Here is a 19,254-nt window from a genome sequence, read left to right on the forward strand (position 1 = left end):
TTATTTTCATATTCATTGCATTTCTTTTCACATCATGTCTATTTCCTATTCTTTGCATCCTTCTCCATTAACAATGAGGAAACTAAAAGCAGCAAAAAAAGCTTCCACAGGACTGATGCAAACAATAAGTTATTCAATTGAGCTTTATTTCTTGTGCATGCGCTTTCCACATATGTTTTAAAACCAGCAATGCGATACTATAAGAAGACGGTCTGAATACCTGTCAGCACTAGAGCTACTGCAGATGCAGTCTATTTTCTCTTAAAGAGACAGTACGCACACCTCTGTTGTACAAAAGAGCAACATAAACATAAAATAAAGCAGGCATCTCAACAAGATTTTCAGCTAATTATTATTTGACTTTAAATGCATCCATTGCATTGCTTTTATGATCAAAAAACAGAGTTTGACTCCCACCGTTGGCATTAACTTTTATGAATGTTACATTGAACACCATCAAATCTTCACGTAAAATGGAGAAGGCAGCAGGCTCAGGAAACCTCTCTGATGAGACTGGCGAGGCGTCTGAAAGCCTGTTGGAAAATGAATGAAGTGATTCAGTGTTGCATTTTGTGCAATCTGTGTGTTTGCATACTTCATCAATCTGTTGGGGAGTGGACAGCGAAAAGGCCGCTCTGACATAAGGACATGGTTCACTGCTGTCGATCATGAACACACTTCCTGGAACGAGCAGCACCTTCACGAGGGAAAACAGGTCAAGCTGAGTGCTGTTGCTTTGCATCATTGGAAATGTTGCTCCACACACACCTCCTTCTCCAGGGCCTTCTCCATGATGAGCTGCCGGGTGTCTTGGATTCCCTTGAGCTTGATCCACAAGAACATTCCAGCTGAGGGGGCGTGCCACTCAGCCGTATCTGTGCACGATGAAATTTCTAATCTCAGTGACCACAGCGAACCACAATGAAGACATTTTATTCATTTACAACACTGACAGAGGAACAATACCTGCCAGCCACTTGTGGGCACAGCTAATCATAACATCACGTTGCTCTCCGTAGAAGTCGATGACCCTGTGACGGAAGGAACTCTCACAACAAAATGGACGTTCTTTGAGGAGAGGAACCATTGAGGTGACTTACCCCTCTATGTGGCGAAGGAAGCCCTCTTGGCCCCAGCTGTGTAACAACTGTGACACCATCAGCTAAAAAGGTCCACAATGTGACGTGAGAGCAGGCTGGGCGAGGCGGACGCTGACTGGCTCACCTGTGTGAAGGTGCTCGTGTGCATGGTGGACGCCTGAATGTGGAGCACCACCCGCTCCAGCAGAGGTTTGGGACCCGTTACAAAACCGATCCTTAAGCTGGGCCAAGAATGACCGCACACACGAGGAGTTGAAATAAATGCGGGCAGATGGGATTTAATCAGGGGGCTCACCCTGACGACAGGATCTTCGAGAAGGAGTCCGTTCTGATGATACGCCCGTCTACATCCATGGAAAGGAAAGTTGGTGCCCATGGCTGCAATATTAATCATCAAATGTCACCAGGTGAAAGATTGATGCTGTGTTTCAACTGACGCACTCCTGTACGTACACTTAAACCAACTTTTCTTACCTGTTGACACCTGTTTTTGTGTATTTGGGATCTGCATAACGGCCACAAATTTGAAATCAAACCATAGAGGGATGGCAGGGATATTTATAGAACAATCTTGCTTTCCTTCATACGTCTTCCAAACAAGCCGTTTTCAATTTGTCCCCCAGTTCTGATATTTTCCCAAAGTCTGCTGTCACGGAATATCTCCACATGGTAGAGATTTACCTGAAAATCTTTGTGTAAGTCCACCATCGCAGTAAATACAAACCCCGTTTCCATATGAGTTGGGAAATTGTGTTAGATGTAAATATAAACGGAATACAATGATTTGCAAATCCTTTTCAACCCATATTCAATTGAATGCACTACAAAGACAATATATTTGATGTTCAAACTCATAAACTTTATGTTCTTTTGACAATAATAAATAACTTAGAACTTCATGGCTGCAACACGTGCCAAAGTAGTTGGGAAAGGGCACGAAAGGGGCGTCCATGATAACGTTACATCACCTTTTCTTTTTACAACACTCAATAAATGTTTGGGAACTGAGGAAACTAATTGTTGAAGCTTTGAAAGTGGAATTCTTATCCATTCTTGTTTTATGTAGAGCTTCGGTCGTTCAACAGTCCGGGGTCTCTGCTGTCGTATTTTACGCTTCATAATGCGCCACACATTTTCGATGGGAGACAGGTCTAGACTGCAGGCGGGCTAGGAAAGTACCCACACTCTTTTACTACAATGCCACGCTGTTGTAACACGTGGCTTGGCATTCTCTTGCTGAAATAAACAGGGGCGTCCATGATAACGTTGCTTGGATGACAACATATGTTGCTCCAAAACGTGTATGGACCATTCAGCATTAATGGTGCCTTCACTGATGTGTAAGTTACCCATGCCTTGTGCACTAATACACCCCCATACCATCACGGATGCTGGCTTTCGAACTTTGGGCCTATAACAATCCGGATGGTTCTTTTCCTCTTTTTTCCGGAGGTTACCACGTCCATAGTTTCCACATATAATTTGAAATGTGGACTCAGACCACAGAACACTTTTACACTTTGCATCAGTCCATCATAGATGAGCTCGGGCCCAGCGAAGCCCGCTGTGTTTCTGGGTGTTTTTGATAAATGGGTTTTGCTTTGCATAGTAGAGCTTTACCTTGCACTTACAGATGTAGCGACCAATTGTAGTTACTGACAGTGGTTTTATGAAGTGTTCCTGAGCCCATGTGGTGTCGGTTTTTGATGCAATATCACCTGAGGGATCACAGGTCCGTAGATTAATTGCTTACGTGCAGTGGTTTCTCCAGATTCTTTGAAACTTTTGATTATTTTACGGACCGTAGATGGTAAAATCCCTAAATTCCATGCAATAGCTCGTTGAGAAATGTTGTTCTAAAACTGTTCGACAATTTGCTTACAAAGTGGTTTACCTTGCCCCATCCTTGTTTGTGAATTACTTAGCATTTCATGAAAGCTGCTTTTATACCCAATAATGGCACCCTCCTGTTCCCAATTAGCCTACACACCCGTGGGATGTTCCAAATAAGTGTTTGTTGAGCATTCCTCAACTTTATCAGTGTTTATTGCCACCTATCCCAACTTCTTTGTCACGTGTTGCTGGCATCAAATTTTAAAGTTAATGATTATTTGAAAACAAAAACATGTTTATCAGTTTGAACATCACATACGTTGTCTTTGTAGCATATTCAACTGAATATGGGTTGAAAATAATTTGCAAATCATTGTATCTAACACAATTTTCCAACTCATATGGAAACGGGGTTTGTAAGTTCCTTCTTTTTCGTTCTTCTCTTGTTGTGGGGCAGACTGGCTTGCACAGCGGGACAATTTTAATAATTATTGCAATTATCTTCGGCCTTTGAGTTTTTGCAGCTTTTCCAGTCCACCTCTCAATCCACCACGCTGCCAGCTGAGTTTGATAATCTACCAGTCACCGCTGGGGGGAACCTCTAAGTCAGACCTGGGCAAAATACGGCCCATTACGATTTTCATTCTGGCCCATCGCACGTTCTACATAATTTTTTTAGACCTTTAACATAGAAACTGTAGACGCCATTATGATGTGCAGTGCTGTTTTTAAATGACCATAAGTCTTTAACTATAGAAAGTATTTTAATGGTCAAAATCTGCACTTTTTGGTGTTATACAAGTTATTATGGTAATCTACGTTACAGCAGCTCAGACTAGAACAAAGCAGAGAGGGCAGGGTTTCTTTTTTTTTAGAGCAGTCAGCCCCAAACGCATGTGTCAGAAACAGATGCGGGAAGCAGATTTCTACAACAAAGTTCTGCATTAAAGTGATAATATATCATAATAATTGTGTTTATTTCCCTTTGCAATCGTATTTGGCTGTTTGTTACAAATGTGTTGTGTTTTGCTTGATTGTAAAAGATGTCTATAGAGCAGCTAGTCTGAGAAGTAAAAGAGGAGCGATGTTCATATGTTGATAATTGGCAGTTTTTTTTTATTGTTCATAGTTAATATTGTAAATCCCACTTTCTTTATTTTAATGTACATTATGGGTGTTCCATTCATTAAACAAACGTAAAATTCCATTCCGTTTTTTCAGGTGGTCTGTCATAACTTTTTTAGAATTCTATCGGACATTGTGACTTTTGGTATATGTGTTCCTGAAAAAAAGGGATCTAAACATACATACTGCACAGCAGATTTTTACAGCTTAATGTGTGTATGTAATTTATGCACACATACACATTGGCCTACCAGACACATTTTTCGTCTCAATGTGGCCTCTGAGTCAAAATATTTGCCCAGCTCTGCTCTCACTGCGGCAATGCTATCAACTTACTAAGATGTTTTAGATAAAGGGACAGGCGGTAGAAAATATATGGATGAATGAATGAATTAATGGTCCATCCTGAAGAGACGGTCAGGGTAAAATGATATCTGCGAAATTTAGACCAAAAAAACACCATATCATGTCATGTAAACCAGTGGTCCCCAAACCGCGGGCCGCAGCCCGGTACCAGTCTGTGGATTGATTGGTACCGGGCCGCACAAGAAATAATTAGTTATTTCCGTTTTATTTATTATCCGAGCCCGAATGATCTTTTGTTTTCAAAAGTCTTTTTTATTTTGAAAAATGACTTGATTCTCTCGGTTATATCTTGGTCACTTGAGCGCAAAAATTCAACCCTGCTAGCAAAAGGAGTAAAAAACAGACGTCTTTGGAAAGTTTCTTTGTGAAGGGGAAAAGGCACAGGGAAGAGAGAGAAGAACAGCCTACGACTTCCAACAAAAAGAAAGCTTTTAATAGACAATACCAGGAGCCATACTTGAAATATGGATTTATCGCAACAGGTGATTCCCACGCACCAAGCCCGCTCTGCATAATTTGTGGTGAACAGCTCTCAAACATTAGCGGGGATTTTGTGTGAGACTGAGCCTGCACCTTCATTCACCAAGCTGATGCACGATCACCTGTCTGTGATTTTAAAAGAATTCGAGCGCTACTTCCCAACAACAAAGGACAAACGAAAAGCCAAGGAATGGATCTGCGACCCATTTGTTGACAAATCAGGTGAATCCAGCATGTCTGTGCAAGAAAAAGATCAACTGCTGGAGATCGCAAATGACGGCAGCCTAAAAGTGTTTGAGACAACAATGTTCTGGATTAAAGCCATGGCAGAGTACCCCGAGATCGCCCACCACAGCACTGAAAATCCTGTTCCCATTTCCGGCATCCTATCTGTGTGAAGCGGGGTTTCTACTTTGACAGCCACCAAAACAAAACAACGGTGCAGACTGGACATAAGCAACACACTTGGGATGTCTTTGTCTTCCATTACCCCCAGTTAGGACCGTCTCGTTGCAGAGAAACAAGCTCAGGGCTCCCACGTTTATTAAAGACATTCAACTGTCAGCCCCACGTTTATTAAAGACATTCAACTGTAAGTTGCCCATAATTCCCCATCCCCGGTCAGCAGTTACAAAAAGGTTGGGGACAACTGATGTAAACCAAAAGGAAGTGTTTTAAATGTAGAAAAAAAATCATAAAATCACCCCTTTAAGTGTTTTGAGTGCATAAGTGAGGAGTACGGAAAAATGCAGTCCACTGTCAGTACCTACTGTCAGTGGATGCAGCACTTAAACAGCCAAATTGGTGAGTGGACAGTGCTAGTAACTTATCACATTCAAACAGGGATGCAACGATTAACAGATTTCCCAATTGTACAATAACTGCACTATACCGTGGGATATAGTTATGTGCATCCCAGTTATAATAATGCAGAACAAAATAGATGATTAAAAATGAATAGGCATGGATGACAGTTGATGACAATAACACTTGAGTTAATTAGTTTATTAATAATACAATGATTCATTATAAATACTTTTTGTTTATATTTATTACTTCGTACTGTTATTATCATGTTATTAATTGATTAATGATTTCTGATGGTAACAAATAAACATTTCTACATGACTTGATACATTTTTTTGTTGTGAAATTAACCAATGCGTAATAGAGATGCAACAGTATCAAAATCTCATGGAACGATATTATTACGGTATTAAAAGCCACTGTACGATATTGCGGTGTATGTCCCACAAAGAAGACTTTAAAAATGCCATAGTGTGTAAAATGAAGTGGCAGGAATGTTAGAGATATACACACTTACTGTAATGGAACACAGATATAATGCTCTAAAGTTTTAAATCATATTAATTACTAAAAACATGTATTTTTAAGTGCCAATCATTGAGCAGGAACATCCACTGTTTCAAGCAAATGTATAAAAAAAAAACAACTTACAGTTGAATGTCAATGTAAACATCCCGTGTAGAACACTAATCTTCAGTTTAAAGTCCTTCAACTTTTACTTTATGAGAAGCAGTGTCCTCTGCAGTGGACATTTTTTATATCAGTTTGAAAAATGCTGTTTCACTCAGGAGCTAAGTACACCATGCATTTACACAGTATGTAACTGTTGCTACTAGTAATTATTATAATTTGTTTTATTTCTCTAAAAACAGAATAAGTTAAGTTCATAAAAGGGAATTTAAATCAAAATGTATAAAAGTTCATAACAAAGCTTTATTTAAGTTACCATGGTTAAAAATGTAATTTCATAACTTTTTGTTGGGTTTTCGGGCATCTGTTTGTTTTGAAGTGTCTCGATTGGTCTGTGAACGGATATAAGGAAGCTACTTCCGGGTATGAGGAACATCTGTTTGATGCAATGAGAAGGGATAAAGAGAGCGACTGATGGTTACAAGGACTAAAAAGTGTCATAAGGACTTTCAGCGTTTGGGCTTTGACAGCCAGAAGATCACAATTTCCTCCTAAAAGAAGCATGCAGGCCAACGAGGTATTTGTCATTTCTGTTTGTTTTTTACTTCGGTAAATGTTTGAGCCACATGCTGTGCATGTTATTTTTACGTTTGTAACGTGCTTTATTTTATTAACAGTTTTCACGGTGAATTGAAGGGAAAGGAAGCCTTCAATAAATCAGTCAAAGGAAGCCATTGTGTCAGTGCTATGTGGAGGGAGTTACACAGTATACTTATTGAAGTGTACTGACAGAAGTGTTGGATTTGAGAGACAGCTTGAGAGCAACAAAAAGACGGATTACCTTGTTAAACTGCAGAAAGTAGTAGGGGTCGTCCTCGATGATGAGCATGTCGTACTTCCTTGCCAGCTGTGCAACACCACAGCAATCAAGCATTAATCTCCTTGGAAGACTATGAAGGCGTTTAATCTTTTGTATACCTCATAGATTTCCTTCTTTCTCTGAGCCGTCAGGGAGGCGCCGGTGGGGTTCCCTCCGTTGGGAATGGTGTAGAGAATCTTGGGAGCGCCGCTGCCAGGTTTGTGAACATCTGACAGGTCCCAGCGAGATAAGACCTCCTTCAGCGATGCTGGTATCATTCCATGCTGATCGCTGCCAACGTTGATGATGTTGCAGCCCAGCGGCTGCAGCTGCAGGAGACAGAAGGGACGTCAGAAGGTTTTAGGAGTTTGGAGACCATTTCCAGGGGATGCGCGATTACCGCTGCCAGTGTTCCTGGGTAAGTGGGTGAGTCCAGCAGGACGTTGTCTCCAGGGCTGACTAGCATTTCAAACACCTGCAACCATGGAGGCTGAATGATGCCCAGACAAACAGGAAATAAGAACAAAGGGGCGGGACAAACCTTACAGAGTCCTTCTTGGCTCCCTGTGGTCACACACACATCCATCTGTCCATTCTCTGGACTGTAGGCAACCGTCGGTGGGTTGTGGAGGTTCTTCTGCAGGTTCTTCATCCACGTCAGCAACTCTGGGATCCTACATGAAAGGTTCACTGTTAGATTTTAGAACCTTTTGGGGCCTTTCACATAGACCTTACCCGCTGGAGGCAGAGTACTGCAGCGCCCTTTTCATAGCCACCTTGTCGAAGGAGACCGTTTGGCCGTTTTTCACCTGGATGGTCGCCGATTCAAAGGGGAACGTGTCAGCGTTGGGCGCTCCCCCGGCCAGCGAGATCAGTGATGGAGGCGAACGCTGTTGCAGCTCAGCTTCGTGCACAAAACGGTAACATTAAGCCAACATGACGTCAACTCGGTTTGGTGGATTTAGCAGTCACTCACTCAGCATCCTGATGGGTGACGGCTTCCTGGCTGCGCTGACCGCCGTCAAAAATCTAGCATAGTTCATATTTTCTGTAAGCACACTTTTCCTCTTGCAGTCTGTAACTTTTCACTTGTTGATCTTTTTTTAAAAAAAAAGAAAAAATTTAGTTAAACGCTTATACTGCAGCAATAGTTCCTTATATTTCAACCAGAATACTTTACTTATAATACATGTGTTATTTACAGAGACAGAGAAACCATTCTGATACAGGAGACAGGAGGAAAGATCCTACCAGCTGACCTTGTGCTGCTCAGTACTGGCAGCTTCTTAACGCTCAAACGCACTGCTTTGCGTTATCGAATTTACAAGACTAGGTTACCACAAACACACCTTAAAAAGCCATCTTCCTCCCGTTCGGACGTTTATTTCACGTCCTGCCGTCAGGCAACACGTCTTCACTTTTTCAAGCCAAACAAAATGGAAGGAAATTTAAACCCGAGTATGTTTAAGGCCTGCGGCCACTAGAGGGCAGTATGGTAATACGCCGTTAGGCTTTGAATCGAGCGGAAACAGTTAAGTGACGTCACTTCCGTGCTGTGAGACTTAGCCTGCCTTGTTTTTTTCCAACTCACCTTCTTAAATGTTAAACTCGGTCACATACATCCGAACAACAATCCCCGTTCGAACGTGGGTTGTATTTATTACTTGTATTACTAATTCGTGTGATTTTAGATGTTTTGCATGAATTAGGGCAACTGCATAGCCTTCTGGTAATTGAACGCTAAGTTTTGTTTACGTGAATGAATTTAAGTGTTGAATTTGGTGCAACCCTTGTCGACATCATCTTCCTGCTTGTATTCAATTATAGTTGCCTATAATTGTTACTTTACCATATTATGATTAAATAATCGCTTAATTAAGCAGCAACGTATTGGTTGCGGTTATTTTAAAACGTATTGAGAATGTAGTAAAATATGATCCATTTAAGGAGTTTGTGTTTACTGTAAAAAAAAAAGGTTGTTTTTTTGGACATTTTGAGTTAAGAAAATGGGGAAGAGGAAAGAAATAGTTCATTCCAGATTTCCAGGTGAGCATCAGTTATATGATTGTAAATTTTTTTCAAACATTTTGATTTGCTGACTTGCGAGAGTGTGTAATGTCATTGTTTGGTGACGTGCAGGTGATGGCAGCGTTGGACTGCATGCTGTTCACAAACACAAACACAAAAAACACAAGAAGCACAAAAGGAAGCACCCTGAGCCAGTCTTGGTACCTCGCCCGCCGCCGCAACTGCGCCTCAAAATCAAGCTGGGAGGACAGACGCTGGGAACCAAAAGGTGGGACACATCCAATGTTCACATGAACATATGTTGACTGCTGCTTTTGTCTGCAGTGTCCCCACCTTCACAGTGCACCCTGGTGTGGCTTGTCCTCCCTCACCTCTGACCATTGTGGACAATGATAATGAAGACGATGACGATGAGCCCTCTGTGCCTCTGGAGCAGTATCGGGCCTGGCTCGGTGGGGAAAAATTGCATATTTTCTGATGCGTTCATGTGAATAATTTAAGCATCTTTGCCTGCCAGATGAGGACAGCAACATGGCTGCCTCTCCTCTGCCAGACATGGACTCACACACAATGCTGAGATGTCCCGCGGACGAGGAGGAGAGATGGCTGGACGCTTTGGAGAAGGGCGAGCTTGATGACAACGGCGAACTGAAGAAGGAGGTGGATGAGTCGCTGCTCACCACCAGGCAGGTGAGGAAGTAATGACATGAGATGAGTTTTGACTTCCACACTTTCTGACCGACGCTTTGTGTGTTTAGAAAGCGCTACTCCACAAGCAGCAGATCCAGCCCCTCCTGGAGTTGCCCATGGGCTACAAGGAGAAGGAGCTGACTGCTGAGATGATGCAAAAGCGGGAGGAGCGCGCTCGGAAGAGACGCTTGCAAGCGGCCAAGAAAGCGGAAGAGAACAAGAACCAGACCATTGAGAGACTGACCAAGACCAGCAAGGCCAAGATCAAAAGTATGAGAGACAGGAAGTCCAGGCAGAGTCAGTGTCCCACCGTCCGCTATAGTGACTCCGCCCAGGGGGTCACCATCTCCTTCCCTGTGGGCGTTCCCACTCCAGAAGCTGCTGCAACCCTTTCGCCACCTGCAGCCTCTGTAAACTGCGGGGTCAGTGGCTGCTGCGAGCTGAAGAAGTACAGCTGCTCCAAGACGGGTGTCCCACTGTGCAGTCTGCAGTGCTACAAGAAGAACATGCAGCGCCACCTTCAAACTTTTTGTGCACCTGCAGAACTAATCATTAATCAACAATAGTCATGACTGTAAAAAGGACACGTTTATTAATAAATAACATGTCAAATGCTGTTGTTGTTGTTGTTGTCACGTGGACAAACCGAAACAAAGTTTGAAGGCCATCTCCACAGGAACCTCTGGGACAGAGTCGTGGAAACATACGTAGAACTCCTGAGGTATAGGCTCCAGCAGAAACCGCCTGAAAGACAAAATGGTTTAAAAAGGCTGTTGTGCTGCAGAGGGATGTACAGTAGCCAAGGTGCACATACCCTATGACCCAGTAATTAAGGGTGGGTGCGACTTTCCTCTGGTCTGTCCAATTTGGGGGTTTGCACTGGAACAGGACTCCGTGTTCTTGGATTTGTCCGAAACCCCAGCTGGCGCTTTGAGGTCCGTCTGCTGTGCAGCGATTCTGAAAGAAAAACAGGATGAGATGCTTGTAAAAATAATTAAAAAAAATAGCTTTAAAAAGGTATGCGTGTTTGGGAAGGATCATTTTAGTTGGCTGCGCTGACCTGCACTGGGTTGTTCTGTTGGAACAGCGCCCGAATGGACAGGCAGCAGTGGTGAAAGTTGTGGATGAGCTGAGGGTGAACGGATCCGCCAAGCTGAGCCTCCTCTGTGTGTGTGGGGGTAATGAAGATTCCCTGGACCGTTTCCATGAGGACGTAATGGAACAAGGTATTGTTGGCGCCAGAGCTCAGTCTGTCATACAGTGGATACAAAATTATCTAAATTATGGGGTGTCCCAATCCGACACTGATTTCAGCTTGCATCTAAATAGTCCGATACTAGCAGTCCTGAAGCGTGTTTACTTGTGCAAAGCCGGACAGCCAGTTAAAGTGCATCCGCAAAGTATTTACAGCGCTTTTACCAGATTTTGTTATTTTATAGCCTTATTTCTTTCCTTAAAATTGTACACATAATACACCATCATTACAATGTATTTATTTTTTTGCAAATGTATTCAAAATATAAAAACTTAAATCATACATTCACATTCACAGTCTATGCTCAATACTTTGTTGATGCATCTTTGATAGCATTTACAGCCTCGAGTATTTTTGAATATGATGCCACAACCATGGCACATTTATCTTTGGGCAGTGTCGCCCATTTCTCTTTACATCACCTCTCAAGCTCCATTAAATTGGATGGGAAGTCCTTGGTTTTCATCCAGGATGTCTCTCTACATTGCTGCATTCGACCTCAGTCTGGTCAGGGAGGTGACCAAGAACCTGATGGTCACTTTGTCAGAGCAACAACATTGCTCTGTGGCGAGATAAGAACCTTACAGAAGGACAACCATCTTTGCAGAAACCCACCAATCAGGCCTGTATGGTATAGTGGCCAGACAGAAGCCATTTCTTAGTAAAAACCTGAAAGATTCTCAGATTCAGACCATAAGAAACAAAATGTTCTGGTCTGATGAGACAAAGATTGAACTCTTTAGTGTGAATGCCAGGCATCATGTTCGGAGGAAACCAGGCATCGCTCGTCACAAGGCAATACCATCCTTACAGTGAACATTGGTGGTGGCAGAATCATGCTGTGGGGATGTCTTCAATCGGCAAGAACTGGAAGACTAGTCAGGATAGACGGAAAGATTAATGTTGCGGTGCACAGAGACATCCTGGAGGAAAACCAATACTTCACATTCAATCTGATGGAGCTTGGGAGGTTGTGTAAAGAGGAATGAGTGAACGTGCCCAAAGACAGGTGTGCCAAGTGTATGGCATCGTATTCAAAAATACTTGTGGCTGTAACTTCTGCATCAAATAAGTATTGAGCTAAATATGTGAATACTTTTGTATTTCTTTATTTCAAATAATAAAATAGATTTAAAAAAGTTTTCACATTTTCATTATAGAGTAGAATTTTAAAGAACAAAAATAAATGTATTTCCTTTTGGCATAAGGCTGTAACACTATAACATTATACAATGTACAAAAATTGAAGCGCTGTGTATTCTTTCCAGATGCACTGTTTGTCCTCCAATAAGCACACATGGTTGGTCTTTTTTTGCATTTTAGTCAATTAATTTACACATAATAAACATGGTACTGGGCAAGCAGCTACACAACACCTTGTGCGTAATACATGCCCTAATTGAACAATATTGTAGTCTAAAAAAGCACATTTGTAAATATAAACAAGTATCATAAATATAGTATAGCATATTACTTACACATACGAAGTCTGCAAGGCAAAAGCATAATAGAAAGTATCCAGTAACAAACGTTTCTATGTCTTTAGCGTAATTTAATGAAATGTCGTTGCTTGTGATGGTCAGATGAAGCCTCATGAGGCTTTGAACCACTTGAGCCAATTGGTTCCAGAAGCTTCATTAATGCTTTGGCACAAGACACCTCTTTGCTGGTCAAATGTGTAATTTAAAACAGCTGTATAATTTGTGATACTTGGAATTTTTGGATTTGTCATGGTAATATCGGTGTCTTATTGGAAGTCAAAAAATTGTGCACACCCTTACTCAGGATGCGACAATGTCCAACATGAGGTAAGGAAACGTGAAGAAAGACAAACTTGGTGGTGTTGTACGTCTCCTGCGTGTCCTTTGCATTTACGGTCTTCCTCAGGGAAATTGTCCTCTGCACCTGACAGGAAAAGATTCATTAGCAAAGAACATGGATGCAGGAATGTCTCACACTCATACCTTAATGGTCAAGTTACCTTGAAAAGGCTTCCACTCCCATCAGTACCCGGCAAGTCCCGCCCTCCAGCCAGGGTCCTGACTGAGCCTGGACTAAGACCATGAGCTGTCAGAGATGCAGCCCCATGGTCTGCATGTCCTTCAGCCCCACAGTCCGATGTGCTCCTCTGGGGGCTGGACCTCCGAGCTCTCTCTCCAAACAGGTTACTGCTTCGGGATGCTGGCGAAGCATTCTTAACACTGGCTGCCAGCTTTCCAAGAACCGGTGAAGAGGCAGTCAGGCGGATGCGGGTGGTGGCGGCAGGCAGGAACGAGTCGGCACAGGATAGGCAAGGAGCGGCGGGAGTGTTCAGACATTCTTCCATGGCATCCTCCAAGGTCTCCAGCTGCATCAGTGCGGCTTTGACCTGAGAGCGGGCGGCGTGGTTAGGCTTCTGTTACATGAACAAAATGAGCTCATTGCTTCACCTGAGCCACGTAAACACTGTCGGGCCCTGAAGGTCCAGAAGACGACATGCAGCCTGTCTCCAGAAGGACACACTGTATCAAACTCCTCTGAGCAGGACACACACACAAAGTCACAAGCATCCCTCAGGAGAACAAAAGACCATAGTGCATCTTCTCACCAGGCCTACGATGAGGAGAAAGCGGCGTCCTTGGTGCCGCGTGACTTCAGATGAAGCGTTGCTTCTCTGCTGAGGGAACACCTCCCTCCAAATGATCAGCTGGCCCACTCGCGGCTTGGACGCCAGCGGAAGCAGGCAGTGGTGCTCTGTATACAGACACACGTCCAGCAGGTCCTCTTTAGCCAGATGGTTGGCGATCAGGTAAGACTGGCAGAAACAACCACAAACGTTCTGATATCGGAACTCATCAATTAGGAAAACGATCTTATTTTGAGACATGAAAAAACCTTGTAGTAGAGACAAGAGCCCAGAATCTCGTAGAAACGCCTCAGGCCAAAGAAGTCCTCTGACTGATAATGGTGAAAATAAAGACCGCAACAGAAAGTCAATGCAAGAATTATGGCCGCCCATGGGTGCTCGTCAGCTCACCAGTTCTCCAAAATCAGAGGCCTCAAAGTCGGTGAGATGAAAGTCCACCTCCATCTACAGAGCAAAGAATCAAACGATACATTCAAAAATACTCTTAACAAGAGCGCATTGTTTTTTGTCAAGTCCGATCTTGTTAGTGGCCGTTCACATTACAAATAAAAGTGTGATTTCTAATGTGAATGCAATCTTACCCGCATGCGAACATGACGTCGCACGCACTGCAGTGTTTACATTGCTTCTACTCGATATGTTCTTAGTTCTGGCTCATTTGTGGCAATTTCAAAGATTTTGTGAAATCAAACTCAACAGTTTCTGAATGGAATTATTGCGCGTAGAAGATTGAGAAGGAAGAAGACCAATATTTTGGCTCTGGCAGATTCATGGAATATTTTGCTTCAATGTCTGTTTAAAGAGCACGTCTGTGGGTGAGAAGTTGGAGATAGAAGTGGTAAAACTTTCATGTAAATTCCTTAAACTAATTGTTTTCCGCAGTTTTCTGCTCCGTTGTCAACAATTTTATTTAATATAATATATTTTATTCATTTTATTTAGGGGAATAATTATGAGGCTTATCGTTTTTTTTAAGATGTTTTGGTTGGATGAATGCGACCTGAGTGCGGCAGCGTTTAGATTGAGGATGCATCCCATATACTGTATATCCGATTTATATCCACATATGAAAGAAGCCTGGGTCACATATGAAAAATTTGGAATTGCACTGTTCACACAGACATGAAAAAATCTCTTACAGGTTGGATCTGAGCAAAATAATCGGCATTGACCTGCAGTATGATTAAGGCCTTTGCCGTACAATCCATTTTGTGTCTCTGTTTTCATTGATATGCAAAATAATATGCTGATCATCAAAATGCAAATATAATTTTTTAGCACGCGCAATGTGATCTATCAACACTCATCATCGTTTTGTGAGCACTGTTTTGCGATTTGATTTAACGTGTCAGAAGGACGTGCAAACTCCACAGTATAGGTGCTTGCGCTGCAAAGACAAGAATCCTCCGTCCTACAAGTGTGTCTCAACATCTTGGATGGTCAGAAAAAAAAAATATATATTAAAGTCTATTCAGCAACATAATTTTATAATTCTATTGCTGCTAGGGCTGATTAAAAAGAATGAATTTAGTGCGTTTGTGTCCGCCGATGTTTTTTTAATGTCGTTTGTTGTTTGTATTTAGGAAATATTTTTAAATAGCATATCTCTAATGGGAAACTGTGCATTGTGCACATTTTCTTGCGTTTTAGTCATTTCAGATGTACAAATGCGCTGGTGATGAGATCCAGAGCCTCTCGCACAGATTTAAGTGTCAGTGTGCATATGTTACAGAAAATGTTTTACGGATTATACAGTAGAAGTGTGCCACCAGATTAAGACATCGCACACAGGTAGGAGCGTAACATGAATGTGCAGGAAATTATTGTCTTGTAGTAAAAGCCCCATAGGCACACAAAATCCTAATTTAAACGAGGCGGTCTGCACCACTTGTCAATTGCACACACAGAGTTATTAGATTACAGGCAACACGCCCACTCATAAAACACCCTACTCTATTTTTTGCACACGCTGTTAATCCATCCATCCATTTTCTACCGCTTATTCCCTTTTGGGTCGCGGGGGGCGCTGGCGCCCATCTCAGCTACAATTGGGCGGAAGGCAGGGTACACCCTGGACAAGTCGCCACCTCATCGCAGGGCCAACACAGATAGACAGACAACATTCACACTCACATTCACACACTAGGGCCAATTTAGTGTTGCCAATCAGCCTATCCCCAGGTGCATGTCTTTGGAGGTGGGAGGAAGCCGGAGTACCCGGAGGGAACCCACGCATTCACGGGGAGAACATGCAAACTCCACACAGAAAGAGCCCGAGCCTGGGATTGAACCCAGGACTGCAGGACCTTTGTATAGAACGTGGTATTTAGATATTTTTAAATCCCTTAGTTGGCACTAGGTGGACACTTGCAAAGCACTCTGTGAACATTAGGTCGGCAGTAAGTGGACACTGGTTCACTTCTTTGGCAGCAGTGTGATACCAAAAGAAGCCAAAGGGGGGTGGTAGATCAGGCGTTAGAGATCGCTTACTTTAATTTCTGGCGGAAGCGTTAGCCATCGGACGGCGGGCAATCTGTCAAGGAAGACGCTCCTAGAAACGTCCGGGGGCGGATCTAAGAGAGCATCTGTAAAGCGGCACGGCTGGATGAGCCGCTGGAAGAAGATGCAGAAGAACTGGTCGAGCTGTGGCGTGTGCTCCGCCCTGCAAAAGGCGCTGTGGGGGACACACATGAATCAAAAGTAAAACAAGTCAATCACCTGCTGCCTTGATTGTGTGACACACCTGTCCAAGGATCCGTACATGACTTTTAATGTTCGCACCACGTCTCCAACCAGCGAGCGCAGGCACAGCAAAGGAACACTGGAAGATGACAAAAGTGAGCCTTATCTTCAAAACAAACAGGAAGAAAGACTGGTGTACCTCTCAGCAGGAAGCCCGATGATCAGCAGGGCGGGGCCTTCCTTCCAGTAGCCAACGTGGACCAAGCATTTTTCCAGTAGCAGTGTGGAACTGAAACGGCACAAAGAGTTTGAATACAATCTGTTGTGCAAATCTGGAAGTTCTCTTACCTGACGATGCTGCTGCCTGTGACGTTGTCCAACATGTCACATAGAGTCAGGAAGATTCCTCTGGCTGCTTTTAGCCGACCAAACGCCTCTGATACCGGGTATCGGTACAAGATGTCCTCCTGTTCACATCATGGCCAATTAAATGGGAACATTCGAGACATGTTTCTGCAGACTGACTTCTTCCTGTGGTGAGGCGGCGTCCATTTTAAGCGACAGGTACATGACCACATGTGGGATGTGACTGATTGACATCTGTAGTTCAGCTGTGTCCTGCCCCCAAAGGAGACGCACCAGTGGGCTGATGGGCGCCGAAACCTTCGCCCTAAGACCCGGCCCGCTGTCGCCGCCCAACGTCTCTAAGGTTAGCTTCACCTTGAGGAGGAAATGTCTTCTTCATCGTCATGTGACTTGATGATGTCCAATCAGATTGCTAGGATGTGCTGTGATCACAGTGTTGTCGTTCCTACCTGAGTCGGTCCCAGGATGCTCGACAGAACTTTTTCGATGTTCTCGGCGTTGACGTCCAAGGCATCCACTGCGAGCAGCACGTCGCCTAAGTAGCAGAAGTAACATGTTTGGTGGTTGCTGTGGCAACAGTCACTCTGTGTTTCAAGCTCACCAATGAGGACTTGGCCGCATTTGCTCGCCGGGCTTTTGGGAACGAGGCCCTCAACGGTCAGTCTTTCCGGTCTGTGAGCGCCGATCCAAGATGGCCGATGCACGATGCCCAACAAGGCCTCCAACAAAGGTGAGGACGACCTTCCGAGACATTTGGGGTTGATGTATACGCACACTTCCTTAAGCTGCAGGTTGCCGCTCCCCCGCCGACGTTTAAAGACGGACGCAGGGAGCGGCGATGAGGTGGAAGCATCCGTCCCACCCCATTGGCGGTGGAACTCCTTCTTCGACCGCTGGCTGCATCCCTGTTTCTTGATGAGCTCCTGCCCCTTTTCATGGAAGTGTAGGTGATGAGTGGGCACATGTTGCGCTGCGATGGCAGAGGCTTCTCCCTCGCTCAGCTCCAAGTAGAAGAGCTCGCCGTTTTTCTGAACGTTGTCAAGCCATTCAGGTCTCAGGTCACTGACACAAACAAGTTGGCACACAGTGACCTCACATGTCAAATATTACACACAATTATTACATTTTGACGTCATCATCAATTGCCATTAGTGCGCCAGCAAGCAGGACTACCTGACCACAAATACGGCCTTTAATAAACACACGTTTAAAACATGTCTTACTCGCTCAGTCCACTCGGCGAGTCGTCTTCGCGCTCTCTGGGATCGACTTTCACGCACGCCATGTTACCAACGCGCCGTTAAATCAAAATTTCAGCAACACAAGAGATGATGTGCCGCCGCCATGTTGGATAAGGCTCCCTGAAGTCACGTGACGCACGTCGGCTCTTTTCATTGGTGGATCTTGTTGTGTCGCCCCTGACAACGCTCGAGCGAGCAAGCAAGCAGGCTTGGGAGACAAATCATTCACCACACAAACAACATAACATTTCACTGCACCGAACGCTAAAGACAGATAGAAAACTTTCTTTAAGGCGTGACTTGTATCATGAACAAGTGGAAAATAATATTTGGGTGTTACCATTTAGTGGTTAATTGTGCGGAATATGTACTGAACTGTGCAATCTACGAATACAAGTTTCAATCGATCAATCGATCATGAAATATGTAAATATGAAGGAAGACGTATGGTTGGACGATACTGCTTTTTTTGGTTCGATCTATCACTTCAAGTGAATACAGCACCTATACGGAAGTGATGAGACTTCGAATAGAATGAAACAAAAACAATTTAAAGCCCCTTAAAAAAATTACTGTTTAATTCTATGTCTGAATGAAAGTGTTTTATAATGCTTTTTTAGAATGTGGGAAGTTTTCGTTGTGTTTTTGTGTTTCTTTGTCATCACTAGTGAAATGTATATAAATGAATATTAGAAAACACACGCAAAAGTGTGTTATATTCCAAATAGAAACATTTGCTAGCATTGCAATAAATTTTCAATTTGATTCGAACGTAATGAACACATTCTACTTTACATATGAAAGGAGTATATCACAATTAAGTTGACAGAACTTGTCATATTTTCTTCCACCGTGCTTGACGTCCTCGTGTGGCCAAATGTGCAAACTGCAACACCAATAACGTTTAAATTTTTCCCGTCCAACAGTTCTTACCCGTAAAAAACATTTATTATAAAATATAAAACTGTCTATAATAATATGGTTCAATCTGGTCGCGTTTATCTCGATCGTACCTGGCAAAGTTCCTAAGCCACAAACATAATCAGATAAAATGGATACGTACTTTACCGAAGACGACAGGAATTTAAGAGCGAAAACGATTAGTTACTTTCATTTTTGGAATACCAAAAGACAGTATAGAAAAAGTGTTCTTCGTTTTTGTATCA

At 43.2% G+C, this 19,254-nt stretch overlaps 3 protein-coding genes across 5 annotated transcripts; 1 reads left to right on the top strand and 2 right to left on the bottom strand.

Moving 5' to 3' along the window:
* Nucleotides 1-125: 125 nt before the first annotated feature.
* On the bottom strand, nt 126-8,708 carry aadat (aminoadipate aminotransferase). Of its 2 annotated transcripts, none has more exons than XM_061913052.1 (14): nt 8,550-8,708; nt 8,177-8,297; nt 7,936-8,104; nt 7,742-7,874; nt 7,601-7,675; nt 7,320-7,529; nt 7,183-7,248; nt 1,396-1,478; nt 1,225-1,321; nt 1,101-1,162; nt 967-1,031; nt 769-875; nt 596-697; nt 126-533 (listed from the first exon to the last, which is right to left on the bottom strand). In XM_061913052.1, the coding sequence occupies exons 2-14, from the start codon at nt 8,241-8,243 to the stop codon at nt 492-494; spliced, it is 1,278 nt and encodes a 425-aa protein (XP_061769036.1). In that variant the 5' UTR covers nt 8,244-8,297; nt 8,550-8,708; the 3' UTR covers nt 126-491. The 2 variants fall into 2 exon arrangements, with proteins under 2 accessions (XP_061769036.1, XP_061769037.1); XM_061913053.1 differs by having other exon boundaries at nt 8,460-8,680.
* On the top strand, nt 8,694-10,533 carry ino80b (INO80 complex subunit B). Its single transcript, XM_061913054.1, has 5 exons — nt 8,694-9,246; nt 9,340-9,496; nt 9,553-9,680; nt 9,746-9,918; nt 9,987-10,533. Exons 1-5 carry the CDS (start codon nt 9,207-9,209, stop codon nt 10,482-10,484), a joined length of 996 nt encoding a protein of 331 aa, XP_061769038.1. The 5' UTR covers nt 8,694-9,206; the 3' UTR covers nt 10,485-10,533.
* intu (inturned planar cell polarity protein) lies at nt 10,492-19,100 on the bottom strand. Of its 2 annotated transcripts, none has more exons than XM_061913046.1 (17): nt 18,071-19,100; nt 17,449-17,909; nt 17,297-17,382; nt 17,007-17,201; nt 16,830-16,948; nt 16,681-16,770; nt 16,561-16,620; nt 16,290-16,473; nt 14,190-14,243; nt 14,048-14,110; nt 13,761-13,967; nt 13,603-13,689; nt 13,155-13,541; nt 13,008-13,078; nt 10,979-11,168; nt 10,733-10,875; nt 10,492-10,662 (listed from the first exon to the last, which is right to left on the bottom strand). In XM_061913046.1, the coding sequence occupies exons 1-17, from the start codon at nt 18,130-18,132 to the stop codon at nt 10,551-10,553; spliced, it is 2,571 nt and encodes an 856-aa protein (XP_061769030.1). In that variant the 5' UTR covers nt 18,133-19,100; the 3' UTR covers nt 10,492-10,550. The 2 variants fall into 2 exon arrangements, with proteins under 2 accessions (XP_061769030.1, XP_061769029.1); XM_061913045.1 differs by having other exon boundaries at nt 16,543-16,620; nt 18,071-19,095.
* Between the last annotated feature and the right edge of the window lie 154 nt (nt 19,101-19,254).

The sequence above is a fragment of the Nerophis ophidion genome, linkage group LG10 (genome assembly GCF_033978795.1).
Source record: "Nerophis ophidion isolate RoL-2023_Sa linkage group LG10, RoL_Noph_v1.0, whole genome shotgun sequence".
Classification (NCBI taxonomy): Eukaryota; Metazoa; Chordata; class Actinopteri; order Syngnathiformes; family Syngnathidae; genus Nerophis; species Nerophis ophidion.

Excerpts from the sequence above, each read along its gene's own strand:
- ino80b (XM_061913054.1), top strand. The coding sequence starts at position 9,207 with ATGGGGAAGAGGAAAGAAATAGTTCATTCCAGATTTCCAG. Across the intron at positions 9,247-9,339 it reads AGTTCATTCCAGATTTCCAG|GTGATGGCAGCGTTGGACTG; the intron begins GTGAGCATCAGT and ends GGTGACGTGCAG. Across the intron at positions 9,919-9,986 it reads CGCTGCTCACCACCAGGCAG|AAAGCGCTACTCCACAAGCA; the intron begins GTGAGGAAGTAA and ends TTGTGTGTTTAG.
- intu (XM_061913045.1), bottom strand. The coding sequence starts at position 18,132 with ATGGCGTGCGTGAAAGTCGATCCCAGAGAGCGCGAAGACGACTCGCCG. Across the intron at positions 13,968-14,047 it reads GCTCTTGTCTCTACTACAAG|TCTTACCTGATCGCCAACCA; the intron begins GTTTTTTCATGT and ends TGTTTCTGCCAG. Across the intron at positions 13,542-13,602 it reads ACAGTGTTTACGTGGCTCAG|GTCAAAGCCGCACTGATGCA; the intron begins GTGAAGCAATGA and ends GCCCGCTCTCAG.
- aadat (XM_061913052.1), bottom strand. The coding sequence starts at position 8,243 with ATGAACTATGCTAGATTTTTGACGGCGGTCAGCGCAGCCAGGAAGCCG. Across the intron at positions 7,676-7,741 it reads GCCAAGAAGGACTCTGTAAG|GTGTTTGAAATGCTAGTCAG; the intron begins GTTTGTCCCGCC and ends CCATGGTTGCAG. Across the intron at positions 7,530-7,600 it reads ACCCAGGAACACTGGCAGCG|CTGCAGCCGCTGGGCTGCAA; the intron begins GTAATCGCGCAT and ends TGTCTCCTGCAG.